Genomic DNA, 24,175 nt, shown 5'->3' with positions numbered 1-24,175 from the left:
CAAAAGTATAGTAAAAACTCAAATTTTTATTACTGTCAAAAATCAGTAACCAGAAGAGGCTTCAAGAAAAAATTGAAAAGGATAGGGATGTTAAATACTACTCTTACTTAAAACTAGTTTTGCATTTTTGTCCCTTGGTGAAAATATATTGGTAGAAGATAAAAGTACGTCAACATCCATAATGTCGAACTATTCATATGTAATTTTTAGTTATGACGATAAAGAAAGATGTGTGTATATTAAAAATTTTATGCAACATGAATAAAGATTTATGTCGACACTTGTAGTGACGAACCATCCAATGATTGTTAGAAAATTACATAAACATAACATTGCCACGATAAAAACATGTTATCATAAGCATGAAACGATCTCACCAATTGGCAATCAACCTCGGCTGAACACGAATATCTTTGACGCATTCGCCCAACACGATTGATCTTGATCCCTTCGCTCACTCCACAGGATTATGTAACGGAATCAAAAGACCAATCACTACTGTAACTGTCCATACGAGAGGTATTGAGCTAGATAATCCCTCTACATGGCCCAAAATAATTATTAAATCGTATCAGCTTAAATAATTACATTATCTCGCCATATGTCACAGATTTATATTTTTAGTAGATATCCAAGTATAATTTAAAACAGAAGCATCAAATGATCTCACTAGGGTTTAGAAAAAAAAAACCTGTTGAAAAGATCAGTCGGAACCTTCTACATCCAAAAATCACGTCTTTGATTCATGCTAGATTTCTGCAATTATCCTTTGGATAAATCTGCTCAAAGCCTAACCAGTATTATTAAATATAATTCCAATAAGGAACTTCAAGAAGGATTTTTTTATTGAAATCTTACAAATAATCTTACAGGACACACCGATTTGTTCGTTGAAGATTTTCTCGGAATCATCTCAGAATATTTTACTAGTCTGAGAGATTTCTTGACGATTTCACCAGAAATCCAAGATGATCTCTCCAAGAAATTTTCAAAATATACTCTAAGGAATTTAGTATATCCTCTAAAAGTATTCATTCAAAGAACTTGCTAATGAGGGTGAATCCTGTTGAAAATCTACCAAAGATCAATAAAACAGATATTGGTTAAACGCCAAAATCTTGCAGAAAACTACGTGACAATTCCGTTATTTGTTTTAGAGCAATAAACGAAGTACACGGAAATTCTTGTATCCCATCGATAAGCAAACAATGAGGGTTTTTTCAAGATCTCGCCTCAGAAATTTCTGGAAAATCGTCTACAATATCCAATGGATAGGGAAGACGGGGTAAGAGCACCCACTGGGTTAAGTTTGGCATGGAAATGGTGGTTTTATTTAAAGTTCTTCAAGCACTTTCCATAAACACAAGATTTTTGACATTCCGAACCATTTTGGGGTGATATTTACATTAATTTTTTCATAACACATAACAAAAACAAAGTTTCTGCTCGTCGATATTGAATTTGATCTTTTTTAACAGATGCTCACTTAAGGATTTCGGAAGGGATTTTGTTGTAAAAACATAACAAGTTACCCGCCCACGCTTTAACAGAAATAAGAAATATGCTTCAGTGAAGTGAAATATGAAATGTAAAGATTTAGCTTTGAAATAAGGCCATAGTTGTGAAAATTGCGTCAGCGGGGTAAAACCGACCACTGCTGATGGGTTAAGATCGCCACCCCTAATTTATACCATATAAAATGTCTAAACCATTTTGAAAGTTGTAAAACTAGTGATGTCTTGAGTGTAACTGAGGAATCTTGAAAAATCTCGATTTCACACAATTAAGAAAAGTTCCAGTAGAAAACGATGATTATATTGACTTCTATTAAATATTACCTACCTTAGAAATATTTCGAGCAATTTTTCTTCAAGTAGGAAAAGAGCACCAATTTTTGACCCATCTCTAGTTTTCGACCCATGCATACGATTTAAGATTACTCTGGAAAAAATGCAGTAACGGCTAAAATGTTCTCAATTCCATGCGAAGTTTCATCATTATTCTCCAAGTAGATATAGATAAATTTATGTCCACTTTACTGCTTTAGTTCAATAATCGTTCGGTTGTTTTTTTTTCCTGAATTTTGATAGCTATTTATCGAAAGGGACCTTTGCAAAATATACATCCTGGAAATTCAGCCTCACGCAGTATTTATTAAATTCCTTCATGTAGCTCTGTCGTAATTCTTTAAAAAAATATGTTTCAGAACTGTGAAGACCTAATTTTGCTTTTATTCGAGAAGTTTTCAACTTGAAGTGCTTTTTCTCTTGTACCCTATAGAAGCTTGTGCAATAATTTGAATTTTGACTACCGATTTTTTGCTTCTGCTGTTGTTTATATACATCGATTTCAAATACAGATGTAGAACGATGTATTGAATGTCAACTGCATATTCGTTTGTCCGAAGTTATGTTGAAGGTGTTGTGGCGAAAGTGAAGTATTGGAAGTCCAAATGCAATTAATCACTGAAATAACATCATAATCCAGAAATTCCTGTGGAAATTTAAAGTGGAAGTGTTATTGCTAGAAAGCAGGAATCGTTTATGGATTTACCTAATAAGGATATATCGTGCGGGTTTAAAATCCGAACACCTAAGAAATGAATCTAAACTCTTCCACTTCATATAAAACTCCTTCTATTTGTATGAAGTGTACGACCTGTATGGATTTAGGCCCCCTACTGCAATTGCTGTAGTTATATCAAACGGGCATTCTAAAATACAAAATTAGTGTTAAACTTGCATATAATCAATCACATCTCATACATCCAACCGAGATGTTTTCATGGTTCCGTAGTTCATTCTAATATAATATCATCAGTTTAACCCACCCCACCTTACATTCTTCTGTGTTCTTTGTTCTTTCTCTCATTCTTCTTTGCTCTTTGTTCCATTCTACTAGCATAGGAATCCTCCCCAGCTATTCATATGCTTATTCGGGTTCATAGTGATCAGTCAGGGTAACCTATTCAAGAGCCAAATATCGCATGTATAAATATATTTCGTCAAATATCATCTAAAGGAGTCGAGATATTGCAATTTTGAGGTGATTTTATGCCCTTAAGGGTCCTAAAATCACCAAAACAAGCTTAAAAGCATACCAAAATTTTTCAGAGTTCACTAAAATGGGAAAACTGCACTTACGCCCTTTGCGCCACCTCTAAACCTTCACCAAAAATTCTCATTTTTTCACAGGATGTTATTTTGGGACGGATGATCATTTTCCACTTTGTAAATCCTGACTACGGAAGATTTTTGGAAATAAGCCCCACCCTAGTGTATCAAGGTGATGATCAGCATATATCTAAGCCTTTTGAGTTAATTAACCCTAAACATGATTCAATATCCTCGTTAATCAATGTAGAATTCATAAAATATTGTACTTTCAAGAATCACAGGGAACTGATATATTGTTTCCCACTATTGTGTTAGAAAAAAATGTGGTGTTCACTTTTACCCCGTGGGTGGGCGGTTTTACCCCGTCGCTAAAAATAATCGTGATAAGACATCACTTTTTCAAGTATCAAGAAAAAAATTATTTTTTACAAATACAACACTTGTGATATTTGTAATCATGCCTAAGGCTTCAAAAAAACGACATGCTGCGTCGAAAAAGGATTTATTGGTTCTTCATTTTGACATATGAATTAAATTGTTCAGGCGGGCGGTCTTAACCCGTTTTCCCCTACCTATAGGTACGATTTTAGTTATTATATACATTATTCTTTATATTGCTATCTAAATTTTCCAATAGAGCATGATTTGGTAAAATGATCGCGAAATTTTTCATATAGAGCATGATTTGGTAAGATGATCGCGTTAGAATATTGATTTAATCGAGTTTATCAATTACTCTGGCTCATTAAGCACATAAATCGACATACAAGCAGGTAAACTTACATGGAAGCTGTTTGAAATCGATAAATAAGGCATTTTCAACTACCAATAGCTAGTAGCGACAGAGTTCTTTAAAATACGAACTTTAGAGACCTCATGCTTGATAAAATAGAGACCACACAGGAACCAGAGAGTACAATTTTGTCCAGGAATTTCATTACAAACTAATTCAAGTATTTTCCCAAAGATTTTTCAGGAATTCATTCATTGATTCTTGATTCATTGATTGATTCATTCTGAGGGCATTTTTAAAGAATTCGTCCATGAATTTCGATCAAGATACCTTCAATAATTTACCTTCGATTTTGTCTAAGGATTTCCCTAGAAATTACAAAAAAAATCAACCATAACTTTCTTCACAAATTCCTATGAAGGTTTTTTTTTAATTTCTTTAGAAAACCTTAGATATTCTTGATGTTTATCCAGCTAATTTTCTATCGATTTCGCTAGAATTTCGTCTAAGATTTCTGTTTTTTTTTATCTTCAAGAATTCAGGCACTGATTTTTTTTAGCGAGGCCTAAACTTAATGCCTCCACGTTTTCCTGAAAAAAAAAATCGATGGAAGTCCTTGAAGAATTCATTCAGGAATTCCTCCAAGGAATTGTCAATTAAAATTTTAAGAAGTTGTTCGATAAATTCGTAAAAAATCTGAAGTTTTTTTTCTAAAGGAAACCCTTAATCAGCCTTAAATGAAATTTTAACGAATCCATGGTGATTTCACTTGAGAAAAAAAATACTCGAGAAATATTTGGAAAAAGTGCAGACGTAACATAATAATACTGGAGAAATTCCTATGGAAATGCCTGGTCAGTGTTCCCTTAGTGGACAGTCCCCTATAGTCGCACTAGTGGCTTTTTACGGCCGTTTTGCTATGAATCTTTTCAAAATATTTTTTGACATGAAGGTCAGGAGCTATTTATCTAAGTACCATTGATACACAGCTTGATTTTGTTCAAAAAATGATCGAAATAATTAGTTTTGCTTAAAATTTGAGCTCCCTTGCGCCTATAGTTAACCTATTGTTCCTATAGTAGCACTACTGAGAGAAACTATTTTTTATTATACGAAATAATTAATGAATTAAATACTTTTTTTACATCAAACGAAAGCTTTTGATCCACACTTTGAAGGAAAAATATAAAAGCTTTGTAACAATACGGTTTTGATTAGTATTTTGCCAACGCCGTGATGCTAGTGCTACTATAGGAACAGAAATTAGAAATAGTGCTATTATAGGCACATGTATTCCTATAGTGGCACAAGCGATAATAAATGCAAACATATGAGTTTTCTCAGTTTTCATATTTTTCCTACAAAACTAAGATAAAAAGCTTTCAGATGATGTAAAAATAATGACGCTAGCGTTATTTTTCGATTTAATACGAATATTTGTTCTTAGCTATGCGGCTATTGGTACATCGACCCTACTTCAACGATTGCTTCATGAATTACTGAAAAAAATCCAGGAGAAGTCTTGAACTCTCCCTGGAAATTGTCAAGTATTTTTTCTGAAAATATTTTGGATAAATTCCAGAAAAAAAAATCAGGGAGGTATTTCTAAAGAAAATTCTAGAGTAATCTCTGATGCAACTTCTGTAGAAATTTGTGATGATCTTATGCTATGAATTCCTGAAGTACATCCTGTACCAAGTCTTCCCAGATAACTGCTCAGGTAATTATTAAAAATCTATCTTATCCGAAGATACTATCCTGCAATAATTTTTAGAAGGAATTCTATGGAACACATTGTTTCACATTTTTCCAAAAACTTGTGTATGCAAAAGTTATAGATCTAGTTAAAACCTACAATTTTGCTGAAGACAGCACAACGTAACTTTTAAATCTTGTAAGTTACAGGCGAATTTCAAGTTTTTTAGGTGTATTTTCGCATTTCAAAGAATTACGTTCCCGCAGTTTCCGTAGCAAATATTTTCTAGCGTATGGGTAAGAAAAATTGTATCAAATCAACTCCATGAGTTGTGGACATCTAAAAAATTGAAAGTTTTTCACTTAAATTTGCTCAACTTTAAAATCACAAGAATTTTTACTTGCAATGTTCAGCAAAATGGTGTTCTGTTACTTCCTTTATAGCACTTATGAAGCTCACATTCACATAAAACTCAAAACAATAAAATTATACCTAAATAATCGATTGTTTAGGTTCACCCTAAATCAAATCTTTCGGAATCAATTTACTGAGCTCAAATGGGTGTTAGATCAAAAATGTGTTCCGCAAAGTTGTTCATAATTTCATTTTTAAAAAGTTAACTGAAGAACGCAGCCACAAATTTCCTCAAATAAAAAAGTTTGGTTCGAGGTTGAAGCCTAAATAAGGGATGGTAAACAAATTATGTCACTAAATTTCAACTTTTTCGACCACCTCCACTTTTTGTATCCTCCAAAAATTTTGAAATGCTTGTCATGCTTGGCTAGACCCTCTCTACCCCCTTGGAGCGTGACATAATTTGTGCATGACCCCTAAGGACCACCCTATTCATATGTTTTCTAAGGCAGCGTCCATTTATTATGTAACGGTAAACTTAATTTTTGACCCCCTCCCCCCGTTCGTAACGCTTCTTGTATGGAAAATTGAAAATTGTTGTTTGAGCCGTAACGCTTAGACCTACTCCTCCCCCCTCCCTAGAGCATTACGTAATTTGTGGACGGCGCCTAAGAAGATGCAAAACTCTATTATTACCAATAGATCAATTAATTTGATTTTTTTTAAAGTAAATGCTATTAGTTGGTTAGTTGGTATCCAAACGGATATTTATACATACAAATGAGCTTGAAGGTTGGTATTTTCTGCAAAGTTATTCAGCAAATAAAGGGCTATCTGGCAACAAACAATCTGATCGAGAATTCATCCGCTAGGTGGCGATAGTGACAAATTTATTCAATCATCTGTATCTTAAGGTCCTTATCAGTTAGAAGGCATCCATCAAGGATTTTCTTGATGGATCTCTTGAGGAGTTCTTGAAAGTATTCCAGAAGAAATCTCTGTAGAAGTCCCTAGAAAAAGTTTTTCTCACTGAATTTTTCTAAGAAATTGAAATAGAAACAAAATAAATCTCATTCAAAAACTCTGAAGTTTTAAAAATATGCAACCAGATATTGACGTTCTCCTGGAAAATAAGCGAAATACGAGATACACTCACGTTGACTTAATAGGCTTCCTTGGTGTCCGCGGACCACCACCGGTTGGGAAACCCTGCTATCAGTATAAGCTAGGAGCTCCGAACTGCAGTATGTCTGTCGGTAAGTTTTAAATCAGTTTTCCTCCCGTCTGCTTGCCAGTTCCTCTGTCCGACAGTTCAGCAGCGCGATGGAAATCACTGATTACGTCATGTTGAGTTACTTCCGAGCTATTATCCGTATCGACGGCCCGTGGTGCTGATGATGGTGACTGACGACTGCAAGCGAAGGTGTTTTTGATGAAAGTGAAATTTTGAATTGGTTTTTCCCTTCGTTGATTACAAGTTCGTCGACAGGGAAAAACTTGAACCGCCATCCCAGTCTCATTTCTGAGGCGTCGTCCCGCTACGGAAGTGCAAATCCAATTACGTCGCGTTGTCGGTTCGCTACCTACAAGAAAGTGTGCAACGCGTGCATAATCCCTCACTCAGCAGAATTGCTCGGGAGCTCTACGTTTCAAGTTACGAATTATACTGGCGAAACCTGTAGCAGTAGACGACCTTTGCTTTGATTGACGGACTCACCGTTCACGTTCTCACGTCTAGGACCAGCACTTGACTGTCGAACGACACTTGTGTGGCTGCCCACTTGTTTGCTCTATACGTAGACGACAGACGGGTTTCAGTGCCAGTGTCAATCACAACCGAACGAACAGGCTGCCGCCGGATTGGAATGGAATGCAATCAACTGCCCAAGAGCCCCCGAGACTGTCCCAGTTGTGTTTTGTTTTCAATTGCTTCATATCCACGCCGGGAGGTAACTGACCTACACTTGGTTTTTCTCTGACCGTATTGTGTTGCGTATGTATGGATTCGCATTGCTCCGAGATGTCCCCAAGGGAGTGGCACAATGTTATTCGCAACAAAGGGGGGTCATGCATTTCGTATGCGGTCATATCCAATGCAATGAGCCTCTGTACGTGCCATAAATTGTTTTGTTCTCATGACTTTTACTGTGCGCCGTGTGTTGGTGCTGTCTCGCTCTTTCTCACGGGTAACTTGAAAACAGGGCGCACAGTAAAAGTCAAACGTTTTATAGCATGCATAGGCTCATTGAAATTCCGTACTATAGCACGAGACAGCAGGTCACTAAAGATTATGATTTCCCGTCTTGGGAAAGGATTGACTGAGTAATCGTTGTTGTTGGACATCGAAGTTCTGCTCAATATCCTACAAAGCCTGACCGAGAATACATTGATTGCTTTCCGAGATCTAAAATGAAAATTTTGTACGTTATATTGGATATCAGCAGAAGGATTACACAATAAAATCACGACTCACGAAAAATCTCTTGAATCATTGGTGTATAAATACCTGAATGTTAGGGATCTTTTGGTCTAATTTCCATAATATTCAGTCGATTTCGATAAAATTTTGACACAGCACACCAACACTATTCAAATTAAGTGACCTGTACTGGGAACCTCAGTCGGATGGTCGGTTCCGGATTTATCCGAATGTTTCATAGGGTCTGTCCGATGGTCATTTGAGACATTTTTATAATTTTTTGCAGTGATCAAATAAAACTACAGTTTGTAACCCAACCATTAGTATATTCCAAATCTTTCAACTTATTTGGAACCATTCCAGATTTCCTGAAACCGGTCCCAAAAATAACACATAAATCTTCAAGATTTTACGACAGAAGTATAATACAATTTCTATTGAGTAACAGTATGCAACATAGGGTCATCTACAAGTACGTCCGTAATATCCTAGAGCTGATTCCGGAATCCTGGGAAGGACATCAATCCGATGGTTGCAAAACATATCATACGACACATCAATCTTCAAAATTTTTCGTCACGAGTATAATATGATGCAAAGTGAGTAATTTCTTGCAGCACAGGGATATTTATAACTTATAAGTACTCCGGGATTTTCTGCAGTCAATTCCGGGACCTTGGAAAACGACATCAATATGATAATTGTAAACCCTATCATCAATCTTCAATTTCTTTTCACTGCAAATTGAGTAATTTCTTGTCACATTAGGCCACTAACAAGTACTATCGGGATGTTTTGGAGCCTATTCAGGGACCCTTGAAAAAGACATCAAACCGATAATTGCTATCCATATCATGCGTCACATGATAAGGTTAGCGACCTATCATCGGATTGATGTCCTTTTCCGGGTTCCGGAATCGGCTCTAGGATATTTTGGAAGTACTTGTAAACGGTCCTATGTTGCATACAATTAATGAATATGCATTGTTAGATTTGTTTTACCAAATTAGGATGATAGTGTTGTCTAATAACACAGAACACCTAGATATAAGAAATAATGAATGTAATGTTAGGAATGATACAAATAAGGAAAAAAAAAATGAATATGCATTGTTTTACACTTCTGTTGTGAAATCTTGAAGATTGATCTGTCGCATGATATGGTTTGTACATTACCCGGGATGGAACAATGAGAAAGCGACCCAAGCCAGGGTGATAGTTAAGGAACGATTTGACAAAGCACCAAATACTTGGCGTATTCCATTCAAGAAGTACGCTTAATATGTTACTGACTTCATTGACCGAACAACCTCCAGAGAACTTAGACTATCGATGATCATTAAGAAGTGCTCGAATGTAAACGAACTAATGTACGCCTAGTTACAGTGTATAGCTGTCATGGGCGTACCCAGAGGGAGGCAGGGGAGAGCCGTTGCCCCCCCCCCCTTTAGCCGCAGGAAAAAAATTACTTTTTCTACAAATGTAAATAGTATTTTGATCGAATTTTAAAAACATGTCATCAGAATTCATATTTATGTGAAATTGCTTCATGATGAACTTTTTGAATAATTCTTGGAGTCCAACTAAAAATCAGACTTTTGCCGAAGACCTTACCGAATATCATTTGAAAGTTTTATCACTTTTATCAGTGGATCTTGCGAGGAATCCGCCTAAAACCTGATGTGAAACTCAAAACAAACGCATCAGGAATTACATATTTTAAGAATCACTTCAAGATTTTTTCTTCTATTCCATTTAAAAATCTTTCCATGAGAAATTCGTTTTGATTTTTTTCCAAATAATCCATTTTGCTTCTGGGTATAATATAGAATTTACAACGAAACAGGAATTTCGCTGAAAACATATCCAAGCATTGTCTAAGATAGAGATTGCCCAAAAAATTACATTAAGGATTTTTCCACTAACTTACCTTGAGTAGTTTGAAAATATTATACTAACAATTTAAAAAAATGAAATTTGAAAATTTTTGAAACTTCTGCGAGATGCTTTGGATAATCTTTATTTCAATATCTAAATTAAATCAAAACATAAAATTTTAGGAACTTCTGGTTAAGGTGAAGATACTTCTTCTTCTTTTCTGGCGTTACGTCCCCACTGGGACAGAGCCTGCTTCTCAGCTTAGTGTTCTTATGAGCACTTCCACAGTTATTAACTGAGAGCTTACTATGCCAATGACCATTTTTGCATGCGTATATCGTGTGGCAGGTACGAAGATACTCTATGCCCTGGGAAGTCGAGAAAATTTCCAACCCGAAAAGATCCTCGACCGGTGGGATTCGAACCCACGACCGTCAGCTTGGTCTTGCTGAATAGCTGCGCGTTTACCGCTACGGACTATTTGGGTGAAGATACATCGAAGCCAAATTTTCAAGAGCACAAATCTGGAGAACCGAACACCTGACTGAGCCACCACCAGCTAGTAACCAATCGATTAAGTTTTCAGCTTAAACGGATGTTTGGTTTTCCAGATTTGTGCTCTTGACAATTTGTGGTTTGGCTTCGATTTATCTTTACCTTAACCAGAAGTTCCTAAAATTTTATGTTTTGATTTAATCCAGATATTGAAATAAAGATTATCCTCGCCGAAGTTTCTTCAGGAATTAATCCTGAGACTTTCCTGAAATATCATTCTCTAAGAATTCATTCAAATATTGTTACAGAAAATCTTATAAGGGTACATTAGCTATAGTTCAGAAATTTTGTAAGGACTAATGCTTCCTTTGGGTTTAATTTTCATATTTATAATATATCTATGAATATATCTTAGAACACTGCCAAAAATAAATCTGTAAAATCCAAAGGAAATTTCTCAAGATATCTATTCCTGGATACTTTAAATTTCTGCAAGGGATATTCTTAGAAAAAAAAAATCATGGATAAACCCTTGGAGGACTTCCTGAAAGAATTCCTAGAGAATTTTAGAAGAAATTCAAAAACTTATGGATGGATTTTTCGGGAATTCTTGGGAATTTGCATATATAAAACTTTCGATGAATCATTTAAAATTTGTTCAAAAGAATGCTAAGAGGTGCTACCAAAAAATTACTATAAGGAGTTTCTAGTGAAATCCACAGAGAAGCTTTTATATGAACCTCTGTAAGAGTTTTTGTGATCCAAGTGTTTCTTGATTCTTGGAATAGGGAAATTGTACCAGTTATGGCCATAGTGGTTCCCTATTTGGCCATATGCACAATTTCGAAAACTTTCACATTTTTTATCTCTTCGAATGTTTCAACATCAAGTTAAATAGTATATCTAACTGCTGAAATACACAAAACCTTTTGAAATGTAGAATTATTCAAATTAACACGTATGGCGAAATAGGGAACCACTATGGCCATAACTGGTACACCTACCCTATTTGTTGAAAAAGTGACAGAAATGCCTGAAGGAATTTCTGAAAATATATTAAAATAATGTTTACAGTTTTTGTCGAAAATATCACTGAAGAAAATTGTTGAGAAATCCATACATATATTCAATGAAAAATCTTTAATGAAATTCCTACAAATATATCGATGGAAGAATCCTTGATAGAATTCTGGAACGTGTATGGCAGATTCCCAGATAAAATACAAGGAGGAATGTCTAAAGAAATATCTCAAAAAAAAAAAACCAATATGAATGAAATTTCGAAGAAAATCTTAAAATTATTCTGAATTACTGAATTACTAAAATAATTCAGAAGGAAATAATCGAACGAATTAGTTGAGAAATTCAATATTTCATTGGAAGAACTCTTAGAAAAGTACTAAGAGACATCCAAGAAAAAAAAAGAGAAATCTTCGGAGTAGTTTACAGGCGAATCTTTGCAAAAAATGTAATGATAAAATTCTTAAATTCATACTTTATGCTTTTGTAGGTTTTTCATTTGATAGTATACATAATCGAGGGATAACTAAAATCTACATGAACTCCGAAACATTTTCTTGGAAAATTTTTGACGTATTCTTAAAAAAAAATTACTTTGAATAACTACTTTAGGTATGGCTCCTGATATTCGTGAGTTATTATTAGAAGAAATTTGGGTGAAATCCTAAGAATCTTTGAAAGGACTGTCTGAAAGTGTTATATCCTGTGTCAATAACTAGCCAGGCTCTCTTTCAATAAAATTTTCGAACTTTTTACAATATTTATTTTCTAAACCATTAATGGACATTAGGGCAATTCAAGTTTTAAAAATGATTGAAAATCCAATCTCCCATATGATCCTAACCATCCTTACCATAAAAATAGTGTTCTGTGAAATTTTCAGCTTTCTAGGTGATGATTTAAAGGTGGCCCAAAGACAATGTAGGTTTATATGGAAAATACTATGGAGAAATTTTGAGAAATGTTCCAAACAAGTTAGTATTGTATTGTAAGTAGAAACTTATCATCCCATATTAAAAACTCATTCTTCAAACATTAATGAAGGATGTTGCTGAAGAAACAATTCTTTTTCGAGCTAACTTTGTTTGAGATTTTTGTTGATGTTTGCAGGGCTATAATCTCATATTAAGCTAAATAATAGCAAACAAACTCATGAATATCTCTCCTACCAAACTGTACGTGAAACTGTAAAAGAATTGAATTGTGAAACGTAAATTTGTAAACAGGTTAAGTTTTTAATTTCATCCGACACGAATGCACCCTTCTAGTGTAAAGTGTCATTAATAAACCAAAAAAAAAATCTCTCCTACTATCTGTCGGATTGAATTTCTCTCTTCAGCAAATTTATTTATTATGGTTTGACGAATGAGTTTTCACTATGGGATAATATGTTTGTACTTACATTACAGTACTAGCGTGTTTGGAACATATTTCAAAATTTCTCCATAGTAATTTCCATATAAACCTACATTCTCTTTGGGCCACCTTTAAATAACCACCTAGAAAGCTGAAAACTTCACAGAACACTATTTTTATGGTAAGGATGGCAAGGATCATATGGGAGATTGGATTCTCAAACATTTTTAAATTTTGAACCGCCCTAATGGACATGTTATTCACGAAAATAAGAACCAAGAAGGTTTTTGAACTCCACTTTGCTAAATGTGAATAAAAAAGAAGGATGACAGATTAACGTTTCATACAAAAATGGTGCAGATATTGTTGATCAATTTGCGCAAAAATCATGAACCAACTTGCCCCATGCAAAATTCATGAACTGGACCACTCTGACGAAAATCTTGGCTATGCCCATGATAGCTGCTAGTACAACAAAATATCCATAAAGTCTGTTCCACTTAGTATTTGGCCGCTTCTTTTTAATGACTGTGGTGCCTTTAGTTGTCATATCGAGAAGCTTAGAACAGCCTTCTGATGCGAAAGAATTATTAATTTAGTGATAAAAAAATATCAAGATTCATACATATTTGCAAAAATTATGGAAGATGGAACGCGAAGGACTAAAGAGAAACAATCCCAAAAATTCTTGAATTTTCAAATATCTAATCGATAATGAAAAAAACGTAAGATGGATGCACCGGGTAATTACAAATAGGATTTTGCAGACAAATTCACTTGAAGGTTGATAATTCGGAAAGACATCTGCAGTTAAGCTTGAGCTTGAGCTTCAGCTTGATTGGCCGCCCGTGGATGCACTCCAGTATCGCCAGATCAGCTGCACTTACACAAGGAACCAACCGAATGACTGCTTGAGACTAACAGGCATCCTCAGTGTATAAGTGCTGGTGATCTTCTATTTTTAGGCAACAATGGCACCTGCCACGTCAGAATGCAGACCAATGAGGGGAAGGGGGAGGAATTGATGATGCATTGAACTGACTCCCACGTAGACCGTATATTCCACTGCATCCACGTCAGTTCATGCGGGAGTGTGTGGATTGGGGGAAAGGCATGGCAGAGAGGTTTGCTTTTGTGGTTAGCAGACTGCCAGGCGTAAGACAGGCGTGCGCGTGGAAGTAGGAAGCGTTAGGGAAACGGTTTCTCGTCCGTCTCTGGTTCTAGCGTTTGCTATGAACGAATAGTATGAGTGGGATATATTTAGAATGGAAGATAGAAGCAAGTGAGAGATATACAACTACAAAGTACGAGGAAAGGGACGGGCCTGGGATTGAACCCATGACCTTCTGCATATGAAGCAGAAGCGGTAGCCATCAGACCACCAACCCCGTCATGACATCTGAAGACATCTGCAGTTAAGAAAGAAAAACATAATTGGTGTTTATCACTGACGCACTATATTAAGCAAATTTACAATGAAAATTGTCCCATTCATTCAATCGCTCGAAGGTTTCGTAAAGTTCTGACCCGACTTAGGCAGCTACGAATGCAATCGTGATGTCATAGATTGGTACTACATGGTATGATTGCAACGACTTGAACTGCTATTTCATGTATAATAATGTTTAAACTTCATCGAGGGATCAAAAACAACAGTGAAGAGGGTGTTTACATAATTGATTTGAACAGAAGATGGACGTCACCATCGTCATGCACCAGTACTAAAAAAACTATGTTAGTTTGATGGATATTTCTAAGTTAACTGGGATTCTGATAAATATTTCCAAGTCCTGGAATCAATGTACCGTCATCATAATCAATTCATCCAGAAACAACTCATAAATTTCACTAGATGAAGAAGTTTTTCGAATTATTTTTTCAGAACTTGTCCTATAGAATTGTCTACGGTTTGCTGTAGAGATTCCTTCGGGGCACTCATCAATGGTTTTTACAAAAATCTTCTATCGATTATATTGCTTAAGATATTTTTCTCTATTATATTCCTTCAGAAACTACTTCAAAGAGTTTTGCAAAGGTTGTTTCAGGGATACAAGAATCATATGAATATTTTTTACTTGATTCTACAGACATTTCTCCTGGAAATTAAGCAGAGTTGCTCGCTGTCACTATCAACGCTTAAAATTTGCTGATTTGTGCAGGCCGACTGCGATACGATTCAGATCAATCTATATCACATCAACATCATGCTGTCTACTCCATCACCAGTGCATTGATAGCGATAGACTATGGATATCACTGATGGGTTAAGTTTAGCCTTAAATTAAGCAAATAAAATGGCAATTTATCAGTACAATATTTTTTATAGTGCTACACATCGTTTAAAACAATATGTTGGTCATTGAAAAACATTAATAGCATGGATAATTACCACGTGATCACTCATTCTGCAGTGATTATGATCTAGAGTGCGATGTCCCATCACTACTGTTGGTTGTCAAATCAAAGTGATATTGATAGCTCGCAAGTGATATTGATAGTTTTAGACCATCAGCCATCAGCTGATATGATTGATATTAAGCAACTCTGAAATTAAGCATAAGTATAAGCATTGATGACCGTACAATTCGTAGTTACAACTCCGTGATTGACCAGAATAATCGAAGTTGCACAAGGAACCAAGAGATGTACCTTGGGAGTAGCTTTCCATCTTCAATGTACATTTTCGAGAAATTCAAACATTAAAAAGTCAATAACGGCGCCGGCCACATCCTTACGGTCATCGGGGAAGGGAAGGAATATTAGAATTCAACACTTATAGTGACAAACTGTTCATATTTTATTAAATCAATTCATATAAGTAGCATTCTTTTCATAATATATTGTACATTCAAAATAAAAGCATGGAACGAGCTCACCAAATTGATCATTCATCCTTGACTGAGTAGCCGTAATCTACTTTAATGAGCTTGCTCATCACACAAAAAAAACCCGAACTCGATTGGGCTTCAACGAATCCCTCTGCAGATAATACTCCTAGTAATATTTATATAATTCTAGAATGTCATGACTTCTATCCAAGAGTTTTTCATTTGTCACTTTCCTGTGGAGATGAAACATATTCAAGGTATTCTCCAGAAGTTCTTTTTAAGATATCTCTGAGAAACCTTTACGAGTATATTTTAGAACATTTATTCAGAATGAACACCAGAAACTTGTTTAATTAATTATGATCGTGGTTTACGGCTAACCAGCCGAGAGGAACAGTAGTTTAACAACTACCGAAAAACTTAAATTACATATAATTTGCAATTGAATTAGATGGACAAATTGATTTTAATTTTTCGAAAAATTTACACATCTTCTCGGTGAGAATCGAACTCACGACTCCCTGTTCTCGATGCTACTTACTAAATCTTAGAATTTGGTAATCTGAAAAACTGTTACGGAGATTCACTAAAGAATTTCTCTAAGTATTTCTTTAGAAACACCTCAAAAATGGCAACAATAATTCACAGGGGAGCAGATAGCACTGCGGAACACGTTTTTGCCTCAAACACCAAAATACCGCTATTTTCCAAATTAAGAATTGCTGAACCCATTGTCGTTTTCAAAAATTTCATAGCACGTCTAGTTTTTGAGATATTTACTGTTGAAAATGCAAAATTTGACAATTTCAGCCAACTTGCATACAAGTTTGCCAGCTTGTGTTGCAATTTATTCGCTTAATTTTCCACAGAATTCAAACTTCATGTATACAACAATTATTATCAATGACGTTCGTAATACTTTCGATGCTCAAGATTATTTTTTGATGGTTTCGAAAAGTATATAAGAGAAAGGAATAATTTTGTAATTGGATTTAATCTAATTTTTTTCGTGAAATTTCAACCAGATTTTATCTCAAATGAATGTAGAAGTCCTATTTTACATGCTTGGTGGTTTAGATCACTTAAAAGTTTGACAAATCATACTTTAAATTTCATATAAACATCAATGTAAACAGTGTTTTATACACCTTTGAGGACCTATAGCTAAAAATTGTGACATGCTGGAACATTTTTGAGCATGGCATCAGATACAGCAACCCCAAATCTACTAGAGACACATAATTGGATTCTTAAGACACGTGAAAATGTCATTTTCGTTACGCTGTGCCGCCGAAGCGGAAAACGCTCACATGTAAATGTACACGTGTAAAAATGGTTAATTGGAAAATAGAGCTCTTAGTGAATAACTGTAGAAATCCTCATAAAAACACAAGGCGGAGTAGTAGGCTTTGTCCTAGTTGGATCGTAACGCCAGAAAGAAAAAGAATTTTCTCAAAAGTTTTTCTTGAAATTATTCGAAGAATTTCTCTAGTAACTGATCCATAGATTTTAACATAAATTTTATCTAAAAATCTTTAAACATTTATACAAAAGTTTCTTGAAAAAAAAAATCCTAAATAACTTTTAAAAAATCCAGGAACTTCATCAAAAAATTGTACAGAAATTTTTCTAACAATAATTCTTGGGGTTCTAAAAATTATGTTTTCATAAATTTGAATTTCGAAGTCTTGTATGAATGGCAGTAGAATCTGAAGGAAGCATGAAATAAAAAGAAACTCGAAATCATTTCTAAGGAATCCTTGCAAGGATTCTGTTTGAATGTTTAGAGAAATCGTCGGATTGACCGGGAGATATATTATATAGTTTTTTTTTCAATATTACCTGACGAAAATAAAGATTTTAATCTTGGAAGAATACATTTACCAGGCTTTTACTTTCATTTTTGATAAACTTAAAGAAAATCTCAAGGTAAAATTCCTGAATTACTTCTCGGAAAAATCTTCAGTGAAATCTTAGAGAACTTTCAGTAGAAATTCTTAGTATAATCCCAGAAGTAGTGATTGAAAACACTTTCAACAATAATTCCTAAAAATCACAATTATTAAATTGTAAACTTCTTAGAATAGTATACTACTTAAGGCAACCAACTTGAAGAATCTCTCAAATAATTATTGATGAAATCCGAAAAGACGGAATGTTGGAAAAATCTCTGAACGTTTTTATTGGGGAATCCCTATTATGTGCAATGCTTGAAAGTTCTTAGTGAAATGCTTCGTCGAGTTCTTGTAAAACTCATGAGATAACTCCTGTAGGCATACCTTATCAATTATGAAAAAGTTCTTGAAGGAAAATCAGAGGAATTCTTGAAGGAATCTTTTGCAAAGTTCTTGATTGAGCTTTCAGAGGTATAGAAACATAGATTTTTTATGAGTTCCAGATTGAATCCGATTGAAAATTTCCCAAGAAAAGTTTTTTTCAAAAGTCAAGAGGGCACTTTCAAAGAGTTTATGGACTCAGAATCTCAAGAAACCAATCGGGAGCAATTTATGAAAGAATATTTTCAGGAATAACTGAAGTAAAATCTAGATGAATTGGAAAAGGAATAGAAAAAATATATATTGAAGTGATTTAAGAATATAATTTGAAATTTTGATTTCGAGATAATGCAGGAAAAACTTGAAGTACATAAAAAAAAATCCCAAAAGTACTATCTTAGACGAATTGTTACTATCATGGTACAGTCAACTTTCGTTCGTTGCACTAAAGCCGTAGCCCATCTAGTGAAAGACTTTCACTCAGAGTGTCTACTCGTTTACTGAAATGAAATTCCCTGATATTTCCAAGTTTTTTTTTCCAGGTCTTAAGAAATAATTCCAGGCTCTGAAAAACTCTTAAATTCTGATGATTATCGAATTATAAATTTTGAATGAATTTGAATTCATTTCTAACAATAGGTCTTAAATGGCTTCAAAACACTTTAACAAAAAACCAAAATTTCTTTAGTTCTTTAGTGATTATTTTCCAAGGAATTCCCCCTACAATCTCATTTTAGAAACCTCAAGAATACAATATGGATTTTTTGAAGGAGAACCACAGAGATTCCATTCGGAATTCCTCCAAAGATTTCCCAACAAAGACTTAAGTTCTCCTGACAACGATTCTTCCATCGCTTTCTTTTGGGCACTCTCAAAAATACCCGTTTGGAACATCTAAAAAACAGTATCATCTCCAGAAAGCACCTCTGGGTCTTTCTAAGAATCCCCTACAACATTGATTTTCAGGAATATCTTTCTGAATGTACCCTAGAGATTCCTTCTAAGATTTCTTAAGAAATTACTCCAGTAATTCTTTGAGATATTTCCCAAGTAAGTCTTCGAATATTTTGTCAGGCATTTTTTAAAAAATATCTCTAAAGAAATTTCATGAAAATTTTTCAGAAATTATCAATTAAATGTTTGATAAATACCTGGACGAGTAATATATTAGAAGAAAACCTAAAGTAAACTCCGATGAAGCTTGTGTAAGGTTCAAAGTACATAACTCTTGATGAACAAGGATCCCCGAAAGATCTCCTGGACACTTGAGGAAGTTTGAGAAGATTTCCTAAATCAATTGTTAGGATATTGAAAACAAAAATCAATCGAATCAATTGAATAACATCGGAAGGAATTCCCAAAGAAGTTTGTGTGAGAGTGATCGGAGTAATTACTGGAAAATTTGCAGTGGTGTTAACTGGTGTGGGACCTCAAATAAACTTTAGAAGATTCCAAGGGTATTTTATTCGAGAAATTCATTGGAAAACATTTGGATGAAATGCTGAAGAAGCTCCTAGAAAAAAAAAATCTATAGGAGTATTATGATGAATCGACGATCGAGTTTATTGGGAAATCGTTCCTTCCTAATAGATTTCCTCGAATAAACCCTCGAAAAACTGTCGGAGCAATTACTGGAAGTTGAACTCAAAAGGAATTCACAAGAAAAAGCGTAGGAATTTTTGTGGGGTTCCCTGGTAACATTTCTAAGCGATTTTCTTCAAAACTATGGAATAAATCTTTGTGAGTTTTCTCAAAGAAATTTCTGTATATGAATCTTTGGAAAATTCTTTAGAGCAACAACTGGAGGAATCGATTGAAGAATTAGTGCATAGTTTGGGATTGTTTTTGATAAAATAAATCAAACAAATAAATGAAGAAATTACGGAAGCACAATCTCGAGAAATTCCTCTAAGCATCCTTCGAAAAGTCGCTGGATGAATTTTTGGAATAATTGGTAGAGAGATCTCTATACAAAATTCTAGAGAACATCGTTGAAAGCATTCCAGATCAAATCTCTTAGAATTACTGGGATATTTCTTAAAGCTTTTCCTGGAGGGATCTGAGAAAAAAATCTAGATGAGCCTGTTTGATAGTCGCATTATAGTCTCTGAATGTTACTGTGTATAATTTTGTATCAGGATTAACTGCAACAATATAATGAATATAGTGACTTTGGAGACCATTTTGTTCAAAACAGAGACTTTAGAGATCTTCCTCCAAAAATATAAACTTTTTTAAAACCTGCATTGAAATAGACACCAAGTATCTTGAAAAAGACCTGCTACCAACTGTGCAAGAGTATAAAATGTTTTTTGTTTTTGTATTTCATTAGAATTTCTACGAAAAACAGGAATGCTTAAAAATATTCTGTGAGCGGCCTCTAAACAGCTAGTCTGGTTTGGAAAAATAGTATTTTCAGAAATTCCATTAAAAAGTATTCATTTTACTAGTGTATGCGTCAATCTTTTACATTAATCAATTACACTACGGAACATTTTCATTGAGAGAGTGTGCAAAAATAGTTTCGTAATAGTTTATCGTGGACATATTAAACCATGAATTACTGTTTCAAAATTATTTCCCTGAGTGTAGCCAAAATTCCCTGAGAATTCCAGGTTTTCCAGGTAGTAGACACCCTGATTTTAAATAACCTTAGCGACCTGTAGGATAAAATTGTGAAGTGCTGAAACATTTCTGAGAGTGGCAACAGATTCAGCAACCCGAAATTTACTGAAGATACATGATTTGATACTTGAGTCACACAAAAGTGTTATTTTTGTTATGCTGTGTAATACGTTTGTCCTGAACTTGATCAAAAAATAGTGGCATTTCTCAGAAGAAAAATGATTTTTTTGATTCGGCAAACTGAATCCCACCTATAATTGAAATCATGTTTACAGAGAAAATTCCCGTTTTCGCTCTCGATCCCATAATCACGAATCATATTATCTATGTATGTACATTTGTTTTTTAGTTCAGTTCAGTAACCAACAACTCTCACCTTCAATGCAGACGACGTGATCGCGTATCTGCGCCGCCACCTGGCCGTCGTCCAACAGGTCGATCAGATGGTAGATGGCATAGATCGACGGGTGGACGCTCTCGAAGCGCTGAATCTCCTGCCGAATGGCCAGCGAGTTGTTGAACAGGGACTGCAGATGATGAGCCGCCCGGGAGCTGCCTGCAGCACCACCGCCACCACTTGGGCCACCCCCCAGCCCTCCCGCCCCGCTTCCGCTGCTGCTGCTGCCCGTGTTGTTGTTCATCTTGACTGGATTTCACTCGCTTTTTGCTTCACTCGATTCTTCCTTTCTCTTTATGCACCTTCTTCCACGAGCAGTGATTTCAGCTCCAACATAAACGCAAAAATCGACAATAAATCAAAGGCAGATTTTCTTCTTCTCTTCACTAGCACTGGTTAATAATCTTCGGATTTGAACGAGCTCAAATGCGAAGTGGATTCGTTAAAAATTGATATGAATATTTCCGAAAAGCACTCTTTTTACATGGTGAAATTCTTCAAATTCCGCTTAGCATTCTTCCTTATCACGTTTCGCGAACGGTTAAATCTTAAGGCGTTGTTGAATCCATGTGATAAGCGATAATCAAAAACGAAAACAACGCTCGCACCTCAAACAGCATTCCGATAGACGCATTGCACAATTTTCCGGAATCCAGAACGCTGTTGCACCAAGTCCCAAATAAGCACTAACTTTCCAGAAGGATTCCCTTTCCTTGCGCCGAAGCTCTTCACAACTTGTGGGCTTTCTTCACGGACTGACCTCAAAATAATACACCAACCGACCACGACGACTCGTGTTCTTCCCGAAGGAAGACAACATGATCCAAAAGCAAAAGCGAAAACACCACGCTCTACTCCACTCAGCGCCCAACACGCTTCTCGAGTTGCCTTGGCCAACCACCCGCTGCTTCTTCCTCAATCTCAACCCACCCGCCAAGACAAAACGATGTAACTTGCTTCTTGCTTCTCACTCGCACTCACTCAATCTTCTTCACCTGTGAGTACTCTCGTTGCTTCGTTTGCTCTTCTCTACACCGCACAACACTTGACCACTTCTGCCTTCTTTCCGGAGAACAGCAGAAACTAAGCCACAATCAGCATCCACATATCATTGAATTATTCAGAATCAATGCTCCATCGATTGAAACCCCGTGAAATTAGATCGAACTACTGAGTGCACCTTTCACACGGGACAAACTCGCGTAAAGAAATTAATCAATGAATCAAAATCGCAATCCGATTGACACACATTCGGCCGATTATTCATCTGCTGCACCATTCAAGATTCTACACACCGACGAAATTTGCGACGACGAGGACGAAGACGTCGCGAACTATGACGACACTCACGGAACTTGATTGAATTCAACCGAGGAACAAACTGCAACAAAACATCAACACTCCGCCGCACCACACTGCACGGGTTGTGATAGCTTGTCAATCACTGAATGTGAAGAGAGAGGACCGCCGTCGTGAATTCCCGACACGAGAAAATCGCGATACGCTTTCGAAGCGAGCACCAACTCAACTGAACGGCGGATTGTCTGCTGACGAGACGATGGGACGGTCGATGTGTGTGCACTACTAGCAGCAAACGTGTTCGTTCGATTCACTTTGAGGCGAGAAAGCCGAAGTGAGGGACAGTGATGCCAGAGGGATTGTGTGCCACTTTGTCCAATTCGTTATTATCGGATGGCGCTCCAAATAAAAATTTTAAAATTTAATGTGTTTAGAATATTGTGATAATTGTGGCCATTGGTGGATTCCCCGTTCGGCTTATCTTTGTTGTAGAATGAAAAAAAAAATGTGTGAGATACTAGACTGGATTTTGTGCGGATTAACTTTCAGGTGCACTCACAACTAACTTCTGAAGATTAAATCTTTCTTGTCCGATACTCATGGCGCTATCGACAACCCAAGAAACATACTTACTTGATACTTGATGGGCTACAATTCGCTACGATGAATCTGCGCCGAATGGATGAGTCTTCTCCACTGGGCTCGGTCCTGGGCCAATCGCTTCCAGTCGCCCTGAACGTTAAGTGCCCTTAAGTCCTCCTCAACCGCAAAAAGCCATCGTGTGCGCGGCCTACCACGAAGTCGGCGGCCTCGTCCGGGTTCTCTGTTGAATATTATCTTTGCTTGTCGTTCTTCCGGCATACGGGCAACGTGACCAGCCCAACGCAGCCTGCCGTGTTTTATGCGCTTGACAATATCCACCTCTTTATACACTTGGTACAACTCGTGATTCATGCGACGCCGCCAGATGCCGTTTTCTAGTTTACCGCCGAGTATTGTTCGCAGCACTTTACGTTCAAACACCCCGAAAGCTCTCCGGTCGACTTCCTTCAATGTCCATGATTCATGGCCATAAAGGACAACCGGAAGGATCAGTGTCTTGTATAACGCGAGTTTTGTTTTCGTTTGCAGGCTACGGGACTTCAGCTGGTTACGGAGCCCGTAGAAAGCCCGACTCGCAGCTGCAATACGTCTTTTCACCTCGCGGGTAACATCATTATCGCATGTCACTAGTGTTCCAAGATACACAAATTCTTCCACCACTTCAAACTTATCACCACCTAGCACCATTTCGCTACCACTAACACGTCCGGACCCACGTTGACCACCAGCTATCATGTACTTCGTTTTTGTGGTGTTGATCGTGAGCCCGATTCTCGCTGTCTCCCTCTTGAAAGGCACGAACACCTCTTCCACTGCCCGACGGTCAATCCCGATGATGTCGATATCGTCCGCGAAGCCAAGGAGCATATGAGAACGTGTGATAATGGTACCGCTTCTCTGCACACCGGCTCTCCTGATAGCACCTTCGAGCGCTATGTTAAACAGCAAGTTAGAAAGAGCGTCACCCTGTTTCAATCCATCTAAGGTTACGAACGATGATGAAATCTCGTCCACCACCCGCACACTTGATTTTGATCCATCAAGCGTTGCACGAATCAGTCTAATCAGCTTCGCCGGAAA

General features: G+C 36.2%; 1 protein-coding gene across 1 annotated transcript in view; it reads right to left on the bottom strand.

The window, feature by feature from the left end:
* LOC5575569 (centaurin-gamma-1A) overlaps positions 1–22,763 on the bottom strand; it is a 649,196-nt gene extending 626,433 nt beyond the window's left edge. Inside the window, exon 1 of the mRNA XM_021847784.1 lies at positions 21,173–22,763. Coding sequence (XP_021703476.1) covers positions 21,173–21,437 — 265 coding nt within the window. The 5' untranslated portion in view covers positions 21,438–22,763. The remainder of the gene's footprint in view (positions 1–21,172) is intronic.
* Between the last annotated feature and the right edge of the window lie 1,412 nt (positions 22,764–24,175).

This window comes from Aedes aegypti, chromosome 2, assembly GCF_002204515.2.
Source record: "Aedes aegypti strain LVP_AGWG chromosome 2, AaegL5.0 Primary Assembly, whole genome shotgun sequence".
Lineage (NCBI taxonomy): Eukaryota > Metazoa > Arthropoda > Insecta > Diptera > Culicidae > Aedes > Aedes aegypti.
Note: the sequence above shows the minus strand (reverse complement) of the source record. Positions and strands in the feature narration are given on the sequence as shown.